Source organism: Engraulis encrasicolus, chromosome 9 (genome assembly GCF_034702125.1).
Source record: "Engraulis encrasicolus isolate BLACKSEA-1 chromosome 9, IST_EnEncr_1.0, whole genome shotgun sequence".
Lineage (NCBI taxonomy): Eukaryota > Metazoa > Chordata > Actinopteri > Clupeiformes > Engraulidae > Engraulis > Engraulis encrasicolus.
In genome coordinates, this window is record NC_085865.1 from 53072729 (window position 1) to 53097122 (window position 24394).

General features: G+C 43.3%; 2 protein-coding genes across 2 annotated transcripts; one reads left to right on the forward strand and one right to left on the reverse strand.

The window, feature by feature from the left end:
* Nucleotides 1–198: 198 nt before the first annotated feature.
* On the forward strand, nt 199–2553 carry ndufb4 (NADH:ubiquinone oxidoreductase subunit B4). The gene is made up of 3 exons (XM_063207394.1): nt 199–405; nt 941–1084; nt 2412–2553. The coding sequence occupies exons 1-3, from the start codon at nt 229–231 to the stop codon at nt 2472–2474; spliced, it is 384 nt and encodes a 127-aa protein (XP_063063464.1). The 5' UTR covers nt 199–228; the 3' UTR covers nt 2475–2553.
* Nucleotides 2554–2861: 308 nt separating this feature from the next.
* On the reverse strand, nt 2862–24394 carry hgd (homogentisate 1,2-dioxygenase). Its single transcript, XM_063207392.1, has 14 exons — nt 24265–24394; nt 23124–23195; nt 22388–22476; nt 21298–21403; nt 20769–20828; nt 20198–20289; nt 19978–20012; nt 18213–18292; nt 17794–17893; nt 16925–17046; nt 13972–14076; nt 13115–13241; nt 4037–4218; nt 2862–3321 (listed from the first exon to the last, which is right to left on the reverse strand). The coding sequence occupies exons 1-14, from the start codon at nt 24277–24279 to the stop codon at nt 3178–3180; spliced, it is 1329 nt and encodes a 442-aa protein (XP_063063462.1). The 5' UTR covers nt 24280–24394; the 3' UTR covers nt 2862–3177.

Sequence of the window (24394 nt, forward strand, 5' to 3'; positions counted from 1 at the left end):
TAATATTCTCGAAGGCTATTTAACTGCTGCTTACTATTGTAAGCATTATTACGACTTATGCTTTTGTTAAGTTCCATGTGAAAAATACATACAGCCTATATGATGGTTTGATAAAATAGCTGATCAGCTGCAGAAAGGAGAAAGCCTTTGGTATAGATCTCGCGAGACTTGATGAACTACCTAAATAAACGCGAAGTGGAACAGGCCAATCGGAGATTAGCTGCCATCATGGCGGACTACAAGGAGGCACCGCTGGCCTCTCGGCCAAAAACATTGGATCCTGCGGAATATTTCAATCTTTCTCAAGACTACAGACGGATCGAGCAAGACAGGGCTGCTATGAGAGCCAACCTGAAGAGGCAATTTCAAGTGCAGCTGAATAATCCTCACAGAAAAGAGCTGATTGTAAGGACGTTACTTACAGTGGCTAGCTACAACCGCTAAAGTGTCTAATGTTTGTTAGTCCTGTTCTTCCTGTCACTTTTCTTAAATGTAAAAACCTCTTGTGATTTTGGTGTAAAGGGAATCTTGTGTTACTTACTATACTCAAAGTGGTTCACTAGATCAAGCCGTGATGGAATAATGGCGCATGACCTTGTGTATCTTGCTGTAGCCATCCCCAGCTAGGTGACGTTAGCAGTGCTAGTTCCTTATCTCTATGTCTATGGTCAAGAGACAACCATGCAAACAGTAGCTCTAGTTCTATTCCTTCACAGACACAGTTCATGTGCTGTGGTCAACCAGGTGTACATTTGTGCATAATGACAAGGCAGAGGATAGCGTTATGATGAATATAAACCATTATATCGTAATGTCAATAAACCCTATGCTAATATGGTGTTGAAGGATAACATTTTACTGACAATGTTGGGGACGTAGTTCTGATGATATTCAGTGGGGCTCTGCTCATCAGTGTTCTATTTGGTTGATGTTCATACAGGAGGATCCTGCTCTCACACGCTGGGTGTATGCAAGAAGCCACATCTATCAAAACTTCAAGCCCACATCCAGAACGTCACTCATCGGCGCAATGGTCACAGTCGTACCCCTGCTCTTTTGGTTCGGTGTTCTGAAAACCGACAGAGTAAGTATCTAATGTAATAGTGTGTATATGTACTTTGCATTGCTCTGTGAAATATTCCGCTGTCATGCTCAAAAGCGACTGCCTGTCTTAAAACGACTGACTTCATAGACTGCCCCCCTGTAACTAAAGTCACTGTACATACCCCTGGCACCCTCCGCTATCACCTCGTACATTTGGTGAGTATTGCCCTTTGCAATCCTGACTTACATTCTGGAAATGCCTTGTAACTTGTGAATATGGGTATTTCTCAAAACCTAGTCTGCACACTTCCAAGTTCCAAGTGTGCTAAGCCTAATTAGTCACGCCCAGTGATTGGATACTCCATAGAGTTCACCAAAGAGTATCCAATCACTGTGCGTGACTAATTAGGCTGAGCACACTTGGAAGTGTGTAGACTAGGTTTTGACTTAAGGAAGAAAAATCCACGCACTGATGAAGGCTTGATAGCCGAAACGCGTTTGCTTTTTGGACATGGTGGTAATATAAATAAATAATGAGACGCAGTTTTGTGAGTGCGGATTTTTCTTCCTTAAGTTGATACTTTTTATCTCGCACCCATAGACTTTCGTTTTTCCAAGAAGTTGAGCACGTCCTTTGCCAAAACTTGTAGACTAGGTTTTGAGAAATACCCTATGACTGCCTCCTGTAAATCAGGATTGCAAAGTGCAATACTTGCCAAAATTCTGGGGTGACAGTGGAGGGTGCCAGGTGTATGTGCAGTGAATTTGATGCAGCTGACCCTCTGTAGTCCAGAGTAACAGGGGGGCAGTCTATGAAGTCAGTCGTTTTAAAGCAGGCAGTCGCTTTTGAGCACGACACTGCAACGATAAAGACTGACCTTATACCTGTAGTGGCCTATGTCAGTGAATTTGAAATGCATGTTCTATAGACTATAACTATTGCATTCCTTGTTGGAGAGAATTTGTAATCTGGGGCAAGAGTGTCATGCTTGGTTGCCTACTACTAGGCAAACCTTTTCAACACCTTGTACAAACTCACTGTATTACACGTAGCCTCTTACGTGTAGCAGGGGTCACGGGCGACCCTATTCACTTGCTGAAAATGCCTAACTACTTCATAACAACATTGCTATGGCATTACAGAGAGCCATAGTGCTCCGCTAAGGGGTTAATGGTTGTTGCAATGTTTGATGACTGCAAGACCATGTTTGAGTGATAAGGAGTGCTGTCCTTTCTTTTCTTTTTTTAATGTATGGGTCTTGGCACTCAGTTGCACTTACTTTTGTAGACTTGGGAGTTATAAAGTTTATTGATCAAATGGTACTCCTTTGTCATCATTGTAACCTTACATTTCTCATGGCCTATAGGACAAGAGGGAGGAGAGGATCCAAGCTGGCACCCAGAACAGAGGATATCCCCTGTCGTATTAATCTGCACCACCAAGGTCCATTGTCTCTTAGAACATGTGTAAAGTCTAATACTGTCAGAATAAACTTATATCGTTCCAAACTTGAGTTGAGCTTCTGTTTGTATTGTGCAGAGGTGTCAAAAGTGAAAAGAAAACCTGGTTGGATGCTGGGTTAGGTTTTTAGTGTTTTTCAGTAACATAGTCTCTTTCATTAGGTACAAGGGAGTAAATGGTATAACAGCTGTTTGATATCATTCACTAATGTACTTACACCATCAATGTACTTTTACTTTTGACACCTCTGCTCTGGGTATTGTGACAACACTTTATTGTGAGCTGCATTATTTGTGCAGCAATGCAGTTGACGATGGAGTAAAAACACAACAGTCAGATGCAAGGGAGGTTACTGTTACATGTACCATTATTTAATTTCATTTGGAATACATTAAAATAGTGTAGGTGCAACAAGCGGTTACTGTCTCCCTTTCAAACAACCTTCTCTGCTCTACTCCCGCCTAATTTCAGGGATAATTGTTGGAATTGCTGCTTCATTTCTTTCCCTTTTAAAATCATTGTGTTGTAAAATCAAAGTGCTATATTTCCCACAAACCCTATTACCCTTACCTTTGACCTAATCTCAAGGATAATGATGAGAATGGCATTTTGTTCCCACTTAAAAATAAATGTGTTCATCAACATTTTATTTGTATTCGTATCAAAGTGATCTATTTGTTGCTGGGCCTCCAGTTGGGGTTGAAGTGGCTCTTGAGAGGCTCCCAGCATTTGTAGTAGCTCTTATCCAGCCGCTGGCAGGTCTCCAGCCCCCACTTGGTGACCGCCATGCTGAACGAGGACTCAAACATGAAGGCCTGTGGGAAACAGACAGGACATGCACAGATATCACCATCACATGCAAGTTATGGTTGCGTTTATGGACAGTGTTGCCAGATGGGGCGATATGTCCTGCTCAATTGGGCTGCTTAGGATGATCGCTTGCGGTTAAAAAAGGGGGGCATTTGGGAGGTGTTTTCCTGCAGATTTATGGTCATATAATTTAGTTCAAATTGGGCGGGTTTTAATACTCCCAGGTGGGTTTTAAGCTTTTTTGGGGGCTGGAAATCATCAGTGTCATCTGGCAACCCTGATTACGGAGACATGTACGGAACAGACAGGAGACCGTAGTGTTCAAGTGTGTATATGTAGGACAACAACAAAATATCAACTGGTTTTAATATCAACATAAAGTGTGGGCCTTGTGTCGGAATTAAACCCAGGTGCCCTGGGACGGTGCGCTTTGAGACTGTGCCCTGTACAATATAATATTAATGGGCTTCAAACCCTGTCAGTGCTGGGCCCTAAGGTTCTTCAGTGATGGGCTAAATGTATTCATGAATTACAATCTAGGGCCACATATTCCAAATGACCTTGTTTTACCTGTCCAATTCAAACAGCTGTTTCACTGTCTGAATAAGATGGGTAAAACCAAGTCATTTGTAATATGTGGAATTGGGCTGTAAAACTAATGAATCCATTTTGCCCTTCACTGCCTGTCAGTACTGGGCCACCTGGACAGACATCCCTTACCATGGTTCCCTCAGCCACCCTCTCAGGCTTGAGGTCGCTGGTACTGTTCTTCTCGAAGCACTCTGCGTCGGGCCCGTGGGGGGTCATCATGCTGTGCAGGCTCCCGCCCCCTGGCTGGAAGCCCTCCTCCTTCGCCTCGTAGTGGCCCTTGATCAGCCCCATGAACTCACTCATGCAGTTCCCTGAGGAGGACAACAGGGGGAGCTCTCAAACAACTTTCCACATACAACAGTTGATACCTATGTAGAGCACAGCTGTGATGTGGAGCAGTGACTCCCAACCAGAATCAGGGGTATGTGTACCCCCAGGGCAGCGGTAGACAATTAGCAGCCTGGGGATCCCCAATAGGAAAACAGCCATGGCCCAAGAAGACATTGTCAGAAAAAGAATTGGTCCGGGTCCAAACTTAATTGATGCGAGCACACTACACTGCCCTACAAAGGTAGAAAACCTTAACTCACAAGAGTGTGAAACTGAGAGTAGTGACTTCAAAGTTACTTAGAGCTCCTAAAATTTGACAGTTGGTTGCTATAATGAAGATAATGTACAGCAAAAATATTAAACTCAAATTTTACTTTTCACTATTATTTGGCAGTTAAGGTATTCTGCCTTTGTATCATGTGCCAACAATGAGGAGTCATGCTGAGTCAAAAGGCAGTAACTGATATATATATATATATTTCGTTTGAACTATAACTATATCTTTCATAAGAAACAACAGTATAAGCAAGGTCTGGTCATAATGATTGTTTTAAACTACATCGATGACCTTTAGAATGATGTCCTATTTAGTGGGATCGGGATATGGCAGGAATATGTTAACTTTGTATTGAATTACATTATATTAGGCCTACAGATGGTGTAACTTCAATCTGCTCATTACCGTGCCGTGCCGTGGCAGCGTACCGTGATCATTACACCCTGTGGCCATTCGGAATGCGGGGGGCAGTATAGCACCGCTTTTGCCAGAGCCGTATATAGAGCAGCGTCTGCCTGTGCTTCCGTGCTTGTCCGTCCCCCAGTTTTAGTAGTAGTAGAAATACAGTCAGCAAATTGCATGTTTTATTTAGCATTGGGCATTTGATAGGGCATTTGATAATAACACAAGTGTGAGCCCTAAACAAGACCACCATGTGAATTTAAACTCGACTTTTTTTCTGTCTTGCATTCACCGTCTCCCAATCCGTCCCTAACTTATTTCGGCACTATTCAAGCCAGGAACGGGTATCCTCAGAACAGAGTTTGCATACCTACTACAATTTGAACCGGTAAAGACAATTAAAACCGAGTCAATCAGACAGGAACACCCATGTAATTAAGTGTGCCCCGTAACGCCAGCATGAGAGAGATCGAATTTTAAATTTGGCGGCGACATTCTGTCTTCAAAACTGGGACCATAGGCCTATTCAACCGTTTCCACAACCTCACTGATCACAGTTGCTTCATCTCTAATGCCAGGGCTAAGAATAACGAAAATAGCCAAACAGAGTAGGCTAATAAACCGTTATGGAGAGACTGAGGAGACATGAAATCAAGCGGCGGAGTTCGGACCATTTTGAGTGGACGATGTCGCTTGCTTTGTGTAGCCCTATCAAGCAAGCCTGTCTGTCTCATTTGTGCGATGAGCACAAAAACACAATTGAACCAATCGTATAGTGTGAGTCAAACAGACCCATGAACAACATTGTAGCCTAATGAAAGTAGTGCCCCGTCATGTCAGCATGAGAGAGGTGATTTTACATTTGGCGACGACATTCTGTCTTTAAAACTGGTCGCATGCCGCTTCCCCTATTGCAGGCTATTATGATCTACACTGTCGTTACCACAAAAAACAAGGTATCACAACCTAATACTATTACTAGTCTATATATCTGGTAAATAGTAGGTTGAAAACGGGGGTATTAGGCCTATTGGTGCACTGTTTTTTTTGCGACGCAGAGTAATCTGCTTCAGTGTAGCTCATTGTACGTTGATCCCTCCCTCAGTTTTAGGCTACAAGTGGAAAGAGTCAGCCAATTGCGCGTTGCACGTAACATTGGGCATTTGATAATAACACAAGCGTGATCCCTAAACAAGACCGCCAGTCGACGGTGTTTTGTTTTTATATTATCTGTCCTGCATTCACCGTCTCAATTCCGCTCCTAACTTATAAGTGATGACTGTTAATTATTTCTGCACTAGCCTATTCAAGTCAGGAACGGATATCCTCAGGATAGCCTACGGACTAATAGGTTGAAGACGTTTTTTTTTTTTGTATTGGTGCTTGTGAACATTTCATCCTTTCAATGCACTGTTGTGCGCGATCGACGGGATTCCGGTTAACTGGGGATGTGATTGACTGCACACGTGACAAGACATCTGTTACACCAGGTGTGGCTAATCATATGTGATTAGGACTGCAAATTCAGTTGCTTCGGTGGAGATGCGAACCAAAAATATGACTGGGGAACTATGACTCCTTTGGAGGCTGGATAACCTGTCGCGCCACGACATGTCACAAAAGGCTGTGCAGTCCCGTGCACTGCACTGCACTGCTGTAACCCACCCCCTCCCCCACAGACAAAAAGTTCAACACCTTCTGAACATTTTTACCGCTTTGTATTAAGTTTTCGAGCAGAACACTTGTCACGTGACGCAACATCGAAAGAGAAAAGCAGAGACTGTTCACAAATAACTGAATAAAGATTTCATTAAAAAAAAAAAAAACAGCATTTGTATGAAAATGTGCTGGGTGACCACACTGCCTAGGCCTATCCAGATGCACGTATAGCAACAATGAGAAAGAGAGGGGCGGAGAGAGAGAGAGAGCGATTAGCGCGTATCTGTGTGTGTGTGTGTGTGTGTGTGTGTGTATCTCGGGGAACATTTGAAGTGAAAAAAAAACAACCCTCCCCCACTTCAGCATCAGATGTTGGTGGTCTACAAGTAAATCCTTGTTTACCCGACTATCTTGTAGCCCAGTCATGAAGTTCATAAAGCCATCGGTAGCCTATAGGCTATCCAAAATCCCTCCGCAAATTTCTGCATTGCCTGAGTTCATAGGCTAAAACATCTTTATTTAGGCCTGACTTATTTAGCTTACTTTATTAGCCTTATTTAGGCCTATTATCGTATTTAGGCTTTAACGTGGGCCTATTTTACAAAATATCGAAAGAAGGAAAAGAAACGACAGACAAGTTGAGGCTTACTGATCGTAGCCTATTACAGCAAATCGAACGTGCGCTTTATGAACACACTAGCCTGAGGGCAAACATCGGCACGATTGAGATAACCAGGCCATGCCAGGAATTCAACTACCTGGGCACACACTAAAATACTGACAGACTACAATTGCTTGGATCTTCAGTGGGTTTCGTGGGTCCGGGGGGATGGGTGGCCTACTGCCTAAACTGTAACAGTTTAAATTGCGTCCTCTCCAAACAGAGTGTGTGTGTGTGTGTGTGTGTGTGTGTGTGTGTGTGTGTGTGTGTGTGGTGTGTGTGTGTGTGTGTGTGGTGTGTGTGTGTGTGTGTGTGTGTGTGTGTGGTATTGACACCTGTCCTCCGCGACCGCGGATAGCCCCCCACCTTTGCGCTTCTCATCTGGCTGTCACGCATCAACTGGAGGAGAGCGCGCAGTTCAAGGCAACTGGCATGACTGCAATCGTCAACAGACCTACTGTAGTCTAAACAACTGTTCAATGTTCAGCGGTGTCCGTAGTCAAATTATCACAGCGGTGGTAGATGGTTTTTATGAAGACCTGGAGGTCTGATCTATCCTACTTTGTAGCAGACAAAAACCAACAGACAAAATTGCTGAGTAGTGCCTACGAATGATTCTCCTGCCATGATAGCGTTGGACTAACCAGAATAACCAATTTATATCTTGAATGTTGAGAGGAGGCATTTTGAAAAGTCGAAGACTTAAGTTATTCACGAGGATATCATAGCTACCCTTCCTTGTCAATGTCCCATGCATTACAAAATATTCAAAAACCTCATCTGCGATAGGCTAAACACGATTTATCTAACACGCTTGAGGATAATATTGCCACCTTTCCCCTCTCCTGCGGTAGCCAGTTGTCTTCTCAGAAGAAGCAATCTTAATCGGAAAGAGTGCGCACTGTTCAAGACCCGCGGCAAGACTGCAATGGTCATCATGGTCCGTGGTGTCAGCATTCAGCCAAAACGGTGATAGGCCCTTTTTATATATATCAAAATATACCTTATTCCCAGCAGCCAAAATCAGTCAGACAATAAGTCCTTAACGAGTACGTGCAGGCTAGCGAATGATCCTTCTACCAGGGTAAAGTTTGCAATTGGAGAGGGGTGATTGAAGGGGTAAATTAAGTTCGAAAAGATCAAAATACGGTCGATTTATTTACAATACCCTACATGACAGAACGAAAATGTGTAGGAGGTCAACAGAAAATAACCATAAACTGAGGACTATAGGCAACGTCAAAGTAAAATACAAACACGAAATCAATCATTTTTTTTAATGCGGCAACACTGGTTAACAGCAGGTTTTACGCACACATTTCGAAGCGGTTAATCACAGATGCCGCTCTCTTCCTTGCTCTCCCAAACCCCAACGTACACTGGGTTTAATACTCCCTGCAATACTGGCCAGCTATTATTCAATCATCATTTCATTTGTCCATGCAAAGACCTTTACGCTGCGGTTAACTAAAAGTAGCCTCGGCCGAATTAAGGTAGGCTACAGCCTAACACAAAACGGTTTCCATCTGCACACAGATGCCACATATTAATAGGCTACCATACACAAAAAATGTAAAGCTAGCAAATGAAAATGAAAAGCATTTAAATTAACATCCCACTAAACAATCTCTTCCCCAAAGTCAAAGTTGAAACGGTGTGCGCTTCCGCCTCGCAGATTGACTGATTAAAGTGTGTTGATCAGTGCAGTGCGTGCAGGGTGTGTGCGAGTGCGTGCTCCGCCATGCACATTGAAGAAAGTTAACTTCAACATGTCAACAATGTCCCATGTGTCCATATGTAGTGCACAAAACATTAAAAACATTGTGAGAGAACATGTTTGCCAGTTTAGTGCGAAGGGAGGAGAATCCGAGTGCAGAGAGGCTGCATGTTGACATTACATTTCATTTCGTTGGATGCTTGTCTCAAATGTCATTTTTCTCTCATCACATGCCTTGGGCTACTCGTTTTAAATGTGGATTTTACCCACATTAACCCGTATTACAGCGTTAAAACCACATGCTACACTGAAACACCGCTGCTTCCCCGAGTTTTACATTGCAAAATTTCCGACATTTCCTTCACTGACGCAGCGGTTGATGGCCAAAGACGCGGCGCATCCTAAAAACTAAACAAAACAATATAAGGGGGGAAACATGCAGCGCCGTTGGTCAAGCCTTCTTCCTTGGTTCATTTAATGATTATTTAGACAGGGCTTTTATTTGGAACCGGCCATTATCTGTCAAATATCCTCGTGCACCCGGCCCTTAAAAGGAACCCGGCCGCTAATTGGAACTCGGCTATTATATGGAACTTTACGGTATATTAATATGCCGTCAACATCGTCTAAAATATTCCATGTAATAAATGTTGCCTACCCATTTGCGCTTGAATGTGTATTGTGTGTATGCAAGAGAAAGTGTGTGTGTGTGTGTGAGAGAGAGAGAGAGAGAGAGAGAGAGACCTGAACATGCGCTACAGCGTGGTAAAGCGTATAGCGAGCGCTCCCAAGTGCCACCCGGCGGTTGTTTGGGTACACTGCAGCTAGGCCCGGTACGTACCGAGGTGGATGACGTGGCATTACCTCGGTAAAGGGTGTGCATTGTAGGGGGACCGACTGTATATCACAAAATGACACAGCCTGGCAGACAAATTACTGTGTATAGAAAGATTAATATATTATGAATAAATACAAAACATACTTTGGAATTGAAGAAAATATAATCAAAATTGATGACAAATGTTATATTTATTAAATGGCAGTTGGAATGTTGCTCTGCCTTTGAATCATGGCCCAAAAATAAGGAGCCGTGCAAAGGCAAAATGTCTTAACTTCCTATTTGCTTTATTTTGACATGAAACGATCAAATTGTCTCACTATATTTATTCACGTGATAAAGGTGGTCTGAAATACCCAGAAAATGGCATTAACTCGATTTTGATAACAAAAAGGGTACAGTACATTCCATTATCCAAACTCCTGTACTCGACTTGATCTTGTGGACATACGCTTCACTGACATCCCACTTCTGTGCTCTGTTTCCCCGCTGTCAGCCTAGGAACTTGTGGGGGGCATTTCGCCATCAACATCCCAATTGCAAATGAGAAAAAGACCTTTGATTTGTGCTTGTGGGAGATACTGATGTAAACTTCCATCATCTGTGTGATCTGTGTCTCATCACGACGCCACATGCAAGGGAGGACAAGAGTTTGGACAATGGAATTTACCCAAGACAGGGGGTGCGTTCCAATATGCGACCTTGCGTCCTCCACTTGTGCTTGTGGCCTCGTACCAGGAACTAATATGTCATGATGACATCACTGACAACAGCATTATATTTCAATATAACATTGATTCCCTTTCTACCTCTATTGAAACCATTCTGATTTCTAATAATCTCTCCTCCCCTGATGAACTAGTCACTCTGTATAACAATGGTCTTCACAATGTCCTTAATTGTTTTGCTCCTGTTAAAACCCGGTCTGTCACCTTTTCTCAAACTGCCCCCTGGTACACCCCTCAACTCCGGACCATGAAATCCAAAGGCAGACAACTTGAGCGCCTGTGCAAGAAAACTGGTCTCACTGTTCACAAAGAAATGTACCAAGCTCATATATCACTCTACAAGGACTGCATCTCTCGAACTAAGTCTGATTACTACTCCACTCTAATCTATGCCAATGAAGGCAACTCCAAAACCCTGTTCTCTGTGCTTAACAACATCCTTAAACCACCTGACTCTCTCCTGCTCATATGTACTCAGTTGAGACTTGCAATTCATTACTGGACTTTTTTATGAAAAAATCCATAAGATCCACCAACATCTTATCTGCAACCCCTCTTTTTCCCTCCCCAGCTGATCTCTTCCCCCTTCACCAGTTATTTTTCTAGTTTTTCATCTCCCGGACTCCTCTGAAATATCTGACCTCATCTCCAAATCCACGCCCTCCACCTGTCAGCTTGATCCGCTCCCCCACAACTCTTGTCAAATCCTGCCTCCCCTCTCTCTCCTCCCATTCATCTCTGCCATCATCCACTCCTCACTCTCCACTGGTACTGTACCCTCTCTGTTCAAAGTTGCTGCTGTCACCCCTATACTAAAAAAAACCTGGCTCTGATCCCGTCTGACTACAACAACCTCCGCCCAATCTCCAACCTTCCTTCCGTTCATCTCCAAAATTCTAGAAAAAATTGTAGCTTCTCAACTCCATTCCCATCTAACTCTTAACTCCCTCTATGAGCACTTCCAGTCTGGTTTTCGCCCCCCGACATAGCACTGAAACCGCCCTAGTTAAAATCACTAACGACCTGCTCATGGCTGCTGACTCTGGCCTACTCCTCTATTGTCATTCTCCTTGACCTCAGTGCAGCCTTTGACACCATCTCGCATTCCATCCTTCTCCACAGACTCTCCTCAATTGGCATAAGTAAACACACTCCCTTGACTGGTTCTATTCTTATCTCTCTGGCCGTTCTCAATTTATTCAAATGAAGTCTTTTAAATCCAAGCCCTCCCCTGTCACCTCTGGTGTGCCTCAAGGTTCTGTTCTGGGGCCCCTCCTCTTCATCACCTACCTCCTTCCCCTTGGTAATATCTTCCGCAAATTCAATATTAATTTCCATTGCTATGCTGATGACACCCAGCTCTATTTATCTGGCAAACCCTCTGACACTCTCCCTCCCCCCTCCCTCACCACCTGTCTTTCTGAAATCAAATCCTGGTTCACCTCAAATTTTTTGAAACTGAATTCTAACAAAACTGAAGTCCTACTATTAGGCACCAAATCCACCTTATCCAAAGCAAATAGTTTCTCCTTCTCAATTGATAGCTCTCCTGTCTCCCCCTCCCCTCAAGTTAAGAGTTTGGGTGTCATGCTTGATGGCTCTCTATCCTTCCTCTCCCACATTAATAACATCACACGGTCTGCCTATTTCCACCTACGCAACATTAACCTCTCCCGCCCCTCTCTCACCTCCCATTCTACCTCCATCCTTATACACAGTCTTGTCACCTCTCGCATTGATTATTGTAATTCTCTCCTCTTTGGTCTCCCTCAAAAATCTCTCCACAAGCTCCAACTGGTCCAGAACTCAGCTGCCCGCATCATAACCAAAACCCCTTCCTGTCACCATATTACCCCTGCACTCCAACATCTCCACTGGCTCCCTATCAAATTTAGAATTCACTTTAAAATACTTCTCCACACCTTCAAGGCTATCTACAATCTTGCCCCTCCTTATCTATCTAATCTTATTCATATTGCTATTCCCTCCCGCCCCCTCCGTTCCTCTTCCTCCATTCTCCTCTCTGTCCCTTCTGCCCGTCTCAGCACCATGGGGAACAGAGCTTTCAGTTGCTCTGCTCCTCAGCTGTGGAATGCGCTTCCCCCTGACATCCGCAACATTGAGTCTTTACCCCTGTTCAAATCAAGACTTAAAACTCATCTATTTCAATTAGCCTATTCTTTATGATTCTTTAACTGTATTTTGTTTTATTTTATTTTTATTTATTTTCTATATATTTATGTTTTGTTTACAATCTGTTTATCTGTCTTGTTTTATTTTGCCTCTCTCTGTACAGTGTCCTTGAGTTTTTTGAAAGGCGCTTTTAAATAAAATGAATTATTATTATTATTATTATTATCTCGTAAAAGCTCAATTGAAAAGTCATTTTCTCATTTGCAAACTGGATAGTGAATGAAGAATAGTCCCCCAAAAATTGTTTTGGCTAGGCTGACAGCATGGAAACTTATTTGTTTTCTACACGGAGGAGGGGCCAGAAGGCGGGGCGAGGCCACAAGCACAAGACAGTGGAGGACGCAAGGTTGCATATTGGAATGCACCCCTGGCCACTATGGGGACTGTGTATGCAATGCTTACGGTGGTAGTAAGGAGGCCGGAAGGTTCGGTCAGCCACTCCCCAGCGAGGAGGGAATATCACAAAGTCGGCGATGGCCACCCCTGGGCGTGTAGACTTGGCCGTCAGCACAGTGAAAATGGACGGGTCCTGCACAGATATGAAAGAGAACGGAGTGTTAGCAAGACTTTCCTGTACCCCAGCTCCATCAGCATTGCTATGTCTGTTACCTGGCCCACCAGACGGGGTTGAACCAGGTGTTGCAATTGGCCCTGTCTGTCTGTCTGAGGCAGGGGGCCAGATTGCCATCTCTGATTGCCCTGGTTTACTCTGTTCCTCTACACGTGTGTTGCTTGTCCATGTCCTTGTGTTGGTTGCTTGGAATAAAAGCAACTCCTGAATGCGATTTGCAGTGATAGCAGAGATGACTGAAGAGGAGATGACTCATGAGGAATCAATATCACGTAAGGTTCTAAGCTGCCTTCACATGACTGGCATGCCACTTTAGGATACTATCAGGGGTTTAGGAGACTGGACTTGATCCCACTTTGTTTCCACTGGTGGCCCATGCTATGCTTTACCTTGATTACCATATTGAACAGCTTTGTATTTAGCCTACTGATTAGAATATGGGTGCTCCCTAGTATCATCATCTATGGCAGATGTGCCTTGACAAGATACCTGACCTCACATTGCTCCAGGGATTGTAAGCAATACCCTTTAACTAAACAACTGTACATTGCTTTGGATGAAATTGTCAGCTACGTATAATAACCTAGTTTGCAACTGAGTCCAGCTCTTGAAAAACCCGCATGAACAGGTACTGCTAGAGTATACTGGAGAGAGGAAAAGCAACTAAGAGATGTTGACAGTGACTCACAGCATGGTCGAAGGCCACACAGTTGATGACCATGAAGTTCTCCAGGTTGTATTTGTACGGAGTGTAATTTCCATGCCATGCCACCACGTTGAAGGGAGAGAAGTCCTGATAGGAAGGAGGAGGAGAAAGGAGAGAGAAAATGAAGAGACACATTTATGAGTCAGTAGCCGTCTACAGTAATACAACTGTGGTAGTAGTATAGCAAGCTCAACAGCAGTCACAATTCATGCTTTCATTTTCACCCACTTTCTCTTTTTATGTGTTGAAATAAACTCAGCGATTGGTCCCGCTGTCGCTCTTTTAACGAACTTTCCACACTTTGTGCTGTCCAGGTGGACGAGGATGGAAAATGGAACCGGGGAGAGCATGTTTGTGATGCGTCTGTGTGTGTGTGTGTGTGTGTGTGTGTGTGTGCTAGTGGTGGTGGTAATATTTATCTTGATTGTTGCCAGGCGTCGCAATTTTATGTAACTATGTGCTGATAATGTTGTTGTTGAAGAGACACGAAATGGTGGCTGTAAAATCAATACAATTCATTACAAAAGAGGCTCCGTACTGTTTTGACCCCCGAGCCTCCATGTGTTGTTACCAGGCTCCCCAGAGACCAGTCAAATAAAATGCCACAAACAAACCGGGACTAACACTCCCCACAGCAAACCACGGCCTGCAATTGTGTTGGAAAAGTAGGGATGCAGCAGAGCACAAAAAACGCAGAAAATTTAATTATACAATGTACAATAATATAAATTCCCACAAGTAAACACTTGCTGCACCCCCGTCGGGGACTTGCGAGACCCCATGCTTCACCGTCTCCCTGGCATAACAACTCCCATGATAACTCCCAGCTAGACAAGATTAAAAAAAAGTGCAAGAGAAAAATCACTCCCCAAACACAAAACACAAACATATTGGCCCAGTCAAGCAAATAATAAGTTAATTTGAGCAATTTCAGCTCTCTGCTGGAGGGAAAAAAACAGCGGGACCAGCCAGCAGCCTTCTCCCCACAATGGGCTCCACAAACCTGCCGCATTTTGTGCTGGGGGGGGGGTGCATCTATCATCTATCGAGAGAGAGAGAGAGAGAGAGAGAGAGAGAGAGAGAGAGAGAGAGAGAGAGAGAGAGAGAGAGAGAGAGAGAGAGAGAGAGAGAGAGAGAAACAGCTTGCCTGTGCCCTCAATTCAGGTATCCTGTGTGCTAACAGGTGACCCCCCCCACACACACACGCACGCACGCGCACACACACACACACACACATATACACACACCCACACACACACACACACACACACACACACACACACACACACACACACACACACACACACACACACACACACACACACACACACTGATGTTTCTCTTTTCCCCCTCCATAATGAAAAATGACACTGCGTGCCCAGTGTGTTGCCCAAACCAACCGCCGCTCCACTGTCTCTGTTTCCACATCCCCCTGGAAGCCGGAACGAGTCAATCAAATTACCCACTCAACAGGACACTCTGGAAAATAATTTCAGAGTGAAATATGCTCAAATTAATGCTTAACTCAGGAAACATTTTGCCGATGAAAGGATATGTGTGGATCCCGTCAGACAGCGGGATGCGTTAAGTAATTAAAGGTAATTTAGCCACAAAAGGGACAGCTTTCCTATTGTCAAACGGGGCTCTTTTTAGAGTTAGACTACAGAGCAAACAAATATGTAAACCAAATCAAAACGTATCTCTTTTTAAAGGGAGGAGAAACGTGACTGTATTTTATTCACGGAAATTTGTTATTGAAAGGGAAAGCTTGAAGCTGTCTTCACAGTTGGTTGCTGGGAAACATGGCAGGCGATGAAAGCTGAGCAGCAACTCATCGTTTCGTCATCATAATGTTGCGAGACCCTCAAGAGGATACATGGTTGTAAAGGGCACTCATGGGTAAGCGGTTAGGGCATCAGACTAATGGCCCAAAGGTTGCTGATTCGACTTCCGACCTGCCAGATTGGTGGGGGGAGAAATTAACCAGTGCTCTCCTCCATGACTGAGCATGGCACTGTCCCACCGCACTGCTCCCCTGGGGTGCCACTTGAGGATGCCCCCTTGCACGAGGGAGGCATTAATGCAATTGTGTTGTGTGCAGTGAACAATGTGTGCTGTGGAGTGCTGTACCACAATGAGTATGGACGTTTCCCAAGTGGGCTTTCTTTCTTGTAAAAGTTCTTCATTGTTTAGGTCAAACACCTGCATGCCCCAAGTAAAGTGTAGCGATCCAAGTGCAAGAGCAACACCACCTCTCATCCAGGGACAGATTTACTCCACAGGCCTACCGGGCCCATGCCCCAGGCCCCAGGCCCCAGGCCCAAGCCTCTATATTTCCATTCTTGCATTGCATTAAAATCTATTAAAAACTTTTAACAACTGGATTTTCATATTTTCTCTGGGGACATCCCCCCAAACCCCAAACAACATATACAGTAGATTCTCACATTTAGACTGAAACCCTGATTTGTTTTGTAAACTAGCAACACCCATTCAGAGAGGCTTTGCTCTTGTCTGGCCCAGGGGCCCATGGAGTCGTACTAGTACTGGTACTGGTTGTACTGTACTAACTTTCTTGCTCACCAGCCTATGTGATGAGAAGTCACTAGCCAGTTAGCCTTTCTACTAGCAGATATTCTGTCAGTGTTCTTTCTTTTTCCATGATGTGACGTGCAAAAGGAAGATCAATGCTATGAACATTGTGAAAATATTTTAGATAATAATTAGAATATGAGTCTGATCTTTCTTGAGCTTAAATATAACCAACTGATATAAAGGGGCAAAACAATAGGATAAACAGTGATATGTCATACCTAAGAATAACGTACCTGCCATGGCTGGTGAGACAAGTTATTACTAGACACAGTCGAGTTTTACCCTATTTTGTCTGGTCGGCAGGCAGGTGCCCATGCATGTCAAGCCCTGTACCTCTCACCTGCTGGCTGGAGAAGAGCTTCCCTTGATACTTGTTGACGACGGTGTATCCGTGCACTTGGCGATCTTCGTACCAGGCCACTGGAACCAAGAAGTCTCTGGGATTGGCCAGACCGTTGGCACCTGTGTGGCATCATAAACGTTTACACTAGTGCTTCACAATGCCAACGGGATGCAATGGAAGGCATTATTTTATTTCATTTTTTTAATACTAAAGGGGGCGTTGGCAGGCTTATGATGAGTTCTAGGGGGCGTTGGGGGGCTTATGATGAGGTCAATAGGGTGAGGACCACTGGGTTACACAATAGTTTTATAATTATTTTGGGGATTTGTACGCCTTCATTTGCATAGGAAAGCGAAGATCATGACAGGAAGAGAGTGGGAGAGAGAGAAACGGGGGAAGGAATGAGAAATTACCTCCAAAGGTCGAATTTGAACCCAGGTCCCCAAATGTGGTACGGCATTTTATCTAACTGAACTACAGTGCCCCCAACGTTTGCCCCATGTATTTGCTTCTGCAGTCATTAGTGTCATAAACATTATGACAAGGTCATAAATGTGATAATAATGTGTCTGGAAGTGTCATTTGGCTATTGCTGTGACAAGTTGACATTGTTTGGGCTGGATAGGCTGCTTGGCTGCTTAAAAAAGAATTGGGACACCGACAGACAGACAGACAGACAGACACAGGCACACACACAGTCCAAACAATGTCAACTTATCAAGACAAATGACAATGTCACTTTATCACTTTCACAACATAGACGTAACATTTAGCACAGTTTCAAAGTTTCTTTAGACCTCCTCCCTAACCATTAATCCACGGTTGCCCCCTACATAGTTGTGCAGTAGTAGAGTGGAATTGAGTACCTATGGGTCCCAGGTCTGGGAGTTCAAAGTGGGCCCCGTAGACCTCCAGGATGTAGCCTCTGGTCTCTCCAAACACATCCACGGCAAACCGCATCCCTTGCTGGACAACATCAGGAACGCATGATGCAGTCAGTCATAATGAATACTTAGAATTTGATGGTGGTGGTAAGTACTCATGAAAAAGGTAATTGGCAGCATGAATTTGGGAAATAAACTATTACAAATATTACACTGTGCACCTTTAAGACATGGCCTTATACACATTTCCTGTTACAAGAATGGGAATGATCAAGTCTGAATGTGTTAGCACAGGCACTGTGTGATGTCATGGTAGTATAGCACTAAGGTAGCAAAGTTATTTCAATAAATATTACAGTGCACATTATGAGGCTACCTGTTTTCTTTTGTTAATGACTCACCTGGATGACACAGATCTCATTAGGTTCCACCATCATCTTCCCAAACTCAGTTGTAATGAGGATTTCACCTTGCTGGGGCACTGCAACAACATGTTTATTGATTACTGTACATAAATTATTACATTATGTTACATTACACTTAGCTGACACTTTTCTCCAAAGTAAATTACAGTTATTTACAGGGTATTTGTTACAGACCCGGGAGCAATGTGAAGTAAGGCGCCTTAGGAGCTGTTTCCACGTAGCAGGATATTTATATCCCCGAAACGCGGAGCGTCGGGGATGTAATGGTTTTTCGTCCGCCGCCGCCGCGTAAGGTCTTACGTGTTAACGCGATAACTTTTGAACAGATGTTTAGATTTGACCCAGATTTTTTGGGTGAATGCAGGTTCATGAACTGATTCGAGTTTGGAGGTTAACACTTTCAAGATGGCTGAATTCAAGATGGGCGAATTTTTGTTTGGCCCATAACTTCTGACTGGGTGGATGGATTTCTCCCAGATTTGGTGTGTTAATGCTCTAGGGTAGGTTCATGAACTTATTCGAGTTTGGAGGCCAACACTTTCAAGATGGCTGAATTCAAGATGGCTGAATTTTGGTTTGGCCCATAACTTCTGACCAGTTGGATGGATTTGTTCCAGATTTGGTGTTTCAATGTTCTAGGGTAGATTCATGAACTGATTAGATTTTGGAGGCCAATAATTTCAAAATGGCGAAATTTTCATTTGACACATAACTTCTGACTGGGTGGATTGATTTGCCCTGTAACACTTTATTTTAAAGGTTCACCCTTTCAGTGGATCTACCACATTAGGTACAGTGTAATAACCAGCGTAATGTATTTAATACCATGTAATAACAGTGTAATACCAGTGTAACAATATGCAATATGCAATGTAATACCACTTACACACAAATACATAATGTAAGTACAAAATTGGTACATGGTCTTACACTGGTACTACATGATATTAAATACTGTTACACTGGTTATTACACTGTACCTAATGTGGTATATCCATTATAATAGTGAACCATTAAAACAGTGTTACCATTTGCCCCATTTTTTGCTTCATTTTCACAATAGTCGTTTGGTTTTAAGCCTATGCACGTCTTTGATCTATGTATAGATATTGAATATATTTATTTTATATTTTGTATTTATCATATACGTTTATGAAAAGGGGGACGGGAGTGGTAGGAATGATGTGAGACTGGAAGCGTCGCGTTTCGGGGATATACCTTAAGCAGTCGAAGGCGACTGCACAGGCAGTCTAGTTTTATATGTGGATATTTTTTTCTCCTGGTTACATTGGTTTTGGCCGCCTGTTTCCACGTAGCAGATATTTAAAATCCAGATATAAAAAACAGGCTTTTCAAAATATTGAATTTAGGGGGCTGAAACGCATTTGTTACAATGGGGGATTTATTTTCATCCACATGTTGCGTTTACACCTAAACAGGAGTAAAAAATACCCTGCTAAAAAATATCCTGCTACGTGGAAACAGCACCATACTTGAGGGCACCTCAGCCATGGACTGAGATAGGAGTGGAAGGGTGGGATTCGAACCTGCAACCCTCTGATTTAAAGACCATCTCCTTAATTACTAGGCCACAGGTGCCAAAATTATTATCATATATTATCGTACCATTACAAACCATATACACATTCTTATTATCCCATTCACATTAACAGCCCACTGTCACTAAACCACCTAGACCCATTTTGAGAATGGATTTCAACAATGATCAATTCTGTCATACCAATCAGGAGATCTCCATCTGAATTGTGAAAGCAGCTGTGAAGAAAAAAGAGAAAACCTTTAGTTCAATGTCTTTTCATAGGACGGCCTACCTACGCATAACACCCTGTTTCAATTTGCTCTGCATTGACCAAATACATCAAACCATTTGACTTCATAAACATTGCGTAGGTGCGGTGGTACAATAAACATTTCGCATTAGATGATTTACAAACACAAACCTGTCGACCATGGACGTGTTGCAGGCATACATGTGAATGGCAATGCCATTTCTGGACTTGGAGTCTCCAGCTCCACACACCGTGTGCAGACCCTGTTAGACACAGCAGTACACAGACATGATGAGCGCAAGTCTCCTAACCTGACTTACGCCGCCTGGCTGCGTTTCGCCAAACTATGTGAGGGCATTCCAGTTTCCTCACATAATCATCTAAGCACTGTGAAAATCAGAATCACTTCGGAACGAATGAGCCAATCAGGATCGGCAGGTGAGATTTTTTACAGATGGGCGGCCTTATGGCCAGGAGACAGGGTGGGATCGGGAAATGACCCCATCCGGACTCGAACCGGGGTCCCCGTGGGCATGCAAGCCCAAATGTGGGGGGGGGGCTTAGCGCTCTGTGCCACAGCGCCCCGCACTATTGATTTTTATGATGGTTGTCATAATGAGTCATTTGGATTTCAGGATGTTAAAACACCCAAACAATATCTTCTTGACATGGCACTCTTATGTAGACCATTTCAAAGATAGTGTTACCAACTTTTGAAAATAATCAAAAACCTTGCACTTACTGCCACAAAGTCCACTTTTTTCTCAGAGCCTTTAGGGATGGTGAATGGCAGCCATCTCAGCTATGACACAATAACAAAACAAAGCAAATACTTAGGGAGAAAAGCAAAACAAAACAGGATATTAATATTCAACGGGATATATACATAAATACTGAACTATCACTGTCACATGTTTATTGAGAACATGAACCATAACATCAACAAGCAACTGATGATGCTCCTCAACTGAGAACCCAAATGTCTTTCAACTTCCAAGAAGTCAGGAACTCACAACCAAACTCTTTGAATAAGATGACATGAATGACTGAGGATCATGACATTACATTACACTAAGCTGACACATTTACCCAAAGCAACTTACAGATATTACTGTGTATTGGTTACAGTCCCTGGATCAGTATGGGGATAAGTGTCTTGCTCAAGGGCGCTTCAGCCATGAAAGGAGGAAGGGATTGAACCTGCAACCCTGTACAGTCCAACTCCCTAACCATTACACCATCACATTACACAATAACATGGCTGTTCATACCTGGTTAGGGTCGGGTTCCACTTCATTCCAGCTCTCTGTTAGGTCTTCACTCTTCATCGGCACGAAGGGCTTATGCCGAACAGAAGGCAGGATGCGATAAAACCAGCTACAAACAGAGACAAAACAATACATTTAACCATAAATCACAATACACCCTTGCTTTTAAATCACATTTCTACATACGAGTTAAGTTATTTTATTCACTTCGAGACAGATATTTAACAGCGCTTTGGTAAGTTGGTGGACCCGAATACAGAAACATCATTTAGATGACTAAGAAGCTGTTTACGTGTATATGGATAGTTTTGAGAACGCATTAGATTTAGCCTCTTGTTTACACGTAAACTGAGTTTTAAAGTGTGCATTTCAAAACATGTTTTTAAACTTGGTTTAAAACAAATATCCCATCTCTGAAACACAGCTGTCACAATGGAGTTTTTATTTTGTATCCACATGTAGTGTTTGTATGTGAATGTGTAAAAAATATCCGTAGGCCTATTTAAAAATATCCACATATGTGGATAACCAGCACCCCTCAGGTGGTATGACTCCATCGTTACCTTCTTTTGTTGCAAAGACCCATGCTTGCCAGGGCATACCTTCTGACTCAGGGGGGTATGACACCATCTTTACATTGCATGTCATGACATTACACTACATTACACTTATCTGATGCTTTTGTCACAGGTATGGGGCGTCGCCAATAAGTGAGTGACGCTCACTGAAACCAGCCCCGCCTGCTGTTTCCCCCAATCTCCCAACCAGGCACTGCCTGCCCCCCTCCCCCCTGTTTTAACCCTTTAAAATATCAAATTAATACTGCAATCTCCTGTCTTGTGCTTGTTTGGTGTCTGTGAGTTGCTCTTCAGGGGTAAAATTAAGGTTTATCGTGTCAGCGACTAGCGCCCCACGACCTGTGACACTTTTATCCAAAATGACCTGCAGTCCCTGGAGCAATGTGGGGTTAGGTGCCTTGCTCAAGGGCACCTCAGACATGGACTGAGATAGGAGTAGAAGGGTGGGATTTGAACCTGCAACCCTCTGATCTAAAGCCCATCTCCTTAATAATAAAGCCTCGGCTGTTCTTTACCTTCTTTTGTTGGAGGGGCGGGGGCAGGTGAAGGCTGAGCCAGACAGCTGCTCTGCATACAGCCCATAGGGACACACCTGGGGGTTATTCTAGAAGGACAAATCATTACATTACATTACATTACACTTAGCTGATGCTTATATTCAAAGGGACTTACAATTATTGCTTTTCATGCTATTGGTTACAGTCTCTGGAGCGATGTGGGGTTAGGTGCCTTGCTCAAGGGCACCTCAGACATGGATAGAGGTGTAGGGGGCAGGTCAGGTGGGATTCAAACCTACATCCCCAAGATTGAAAGACCAACTCCCTAACCACTGGGCCATGGCTGCCACAAATCAAAATCTCATAAATATTAAACAAGAACAGACAAGGACAGAAACAAAGCAAAAGTATTTATTTGTATTGAATTTTGAGCCACACACCTGTAAAGTTGGGGTTCAACGAAGGTACACAACAAACATGTTACTGACAGACTCTAAATGAAGTCTGAAGTGTTTAGATGTAAGCAACTGGACTTACTATAAACATTTTCAAGCTCACAAAAAGAATTACAACTTGTTGCCGACAACTTAACTCAACTCAACAACAAGTTGCCTACAACTTAACTCTTTTCTCTATAAGATGACCTGGATGAATAAAACTGATGCAGATGCTAGGATGCATTTCCATGAATATATGTATGTATACAGTATATGGTATGGTGTATGGAGTGGTGGGAGGGAGGTTTGGTATTCACCTGCCCTTCAGGTAGAGCCCCAGGACAGCGAGGGTCTTCAGAAGCAAACTCATTCCCAAAGCCAGTAAGGTACTGTACAAAACATCAAGAGTGATTCATGAACAAGATAAGATTATATTATATTATATTAGATTAGATTGCCTTTATTGTCCCCAAGGAGACATTTGTTAGAAAAGGCGTTGCCATTTTGTAAACTTACCTTTACAATTTGTTAACTATCCCTAGTCTATAATGATGTTTGTGTGTAAAGAGTGATAGCAATACAAAATCAAAAAACAACTACATGTATTTGAGCAGTGTGCTTTGTCTGTGTAGGACTGCCCAGCTTGGCCACAACACAAACCAAAGTAATCTCGCTGAGTCATGCAGGGTCTGCAAGTCTCTTTGCGAGGGTGACTCCACTGCATCACAACATGACAGAAAAAAACGCATGGGGATGCAGATATTTCAGGCTATTAGCATTACGCAACATGGACTTGTATGTTCCAATTCATGTTGATGAGCTATGGAATTAAATACAACTTCGAAACATATGAAACATCTTTGAAAATAACGAAAACATTGTTATTTACAAGATTAGATCTGTCACAGGCCTACTGAGGACTAAACACTAACATTTACAAAACTATAGTTTAACCTGAAGTAGTTCACGACATCTCCTGAGTCTGTAATGTACCAGCCTCTTTTAAGGACCACACGTTCAATGTTTAAGCTACGTTAAAAGTACAAGGAACCAGTTTTTTACGCAGCTTCTCTTAACTAGCACGCGCATCTGACATCTGGGCAGCTGTTGTTTCCAGCCATCTGATTGGCTGATGGGAACGCCCCTCAGATGATCATCTGCGAAGCGGACCTTCACTCAAACTTAACTTTCCTCAAAGAATGGGTGATCATAAACCAACGTTTAGGTCTACAAATAGCCGCAGTGCCGCATTTAAGTCGTTTCGGTGTTTACCCTTTACGCACGGAAAATGGTAAAACATTAAATGGCAAAACTGTGGGAAGACGTGGGAAAGAGCGCATCATAGTAGCCTATTCCAAATGGCACACTTCAGATTAATGTACACTAGCAGCAGGATTGTTCTAACACACACAACTAAGAAGAAGCCTTAAGTTAGAAACAGTGCAATAGTCAAAATACCTTGAGACCGGCCATTGTGCGTCTTGAATATCCAAGTTGCAGAGAGTTTTTGGGGAGTAACCGGGTCTCAGCTTTAGCTGCTGGGCTGGCTCTGCTGCAGAGGACTGGGAAAGCCAACCAGTGGCTTTGG

Coding starts and splice junctions, on each gene's coding strand:
- ndufb4 (XM_063207394.1), top strand. CDS start 229: ATGGCGGACTACAAGGAGGCACCGCTGGCCTCTCGGCCAAAAACATTG. Junction 406..940: donor CTCACAGAAAAGAGCTGATT/GTAAGGACGTTA, acceptor ATGTTCATACAG/GAGGATCCTGCTCTCACACG. Junction 1,085..2,411: donor GTGTTCTGAAAACCGACAGA/GTAAGTATCTAA, acceptor CATGGCCTATAG/GACAAGAGGGAGGAGAGGAT.
- hgd (XM_063207392.1), bottom strand. Junction 22,477..23,123: donor GGGCTCTACCTGAAGGGCAG/GTGAATACCAAA, acceptor TTGTCCTTCTAG/AATAACCCCCAGGTGTGTCC. Junction 4,219..13,114: donor CCGGCCTCCTTACTACCACC/GTAAGCATTGCA, acceptor TGTCCTCCTCAG/GGAACTGCATGAGTGAGTTC.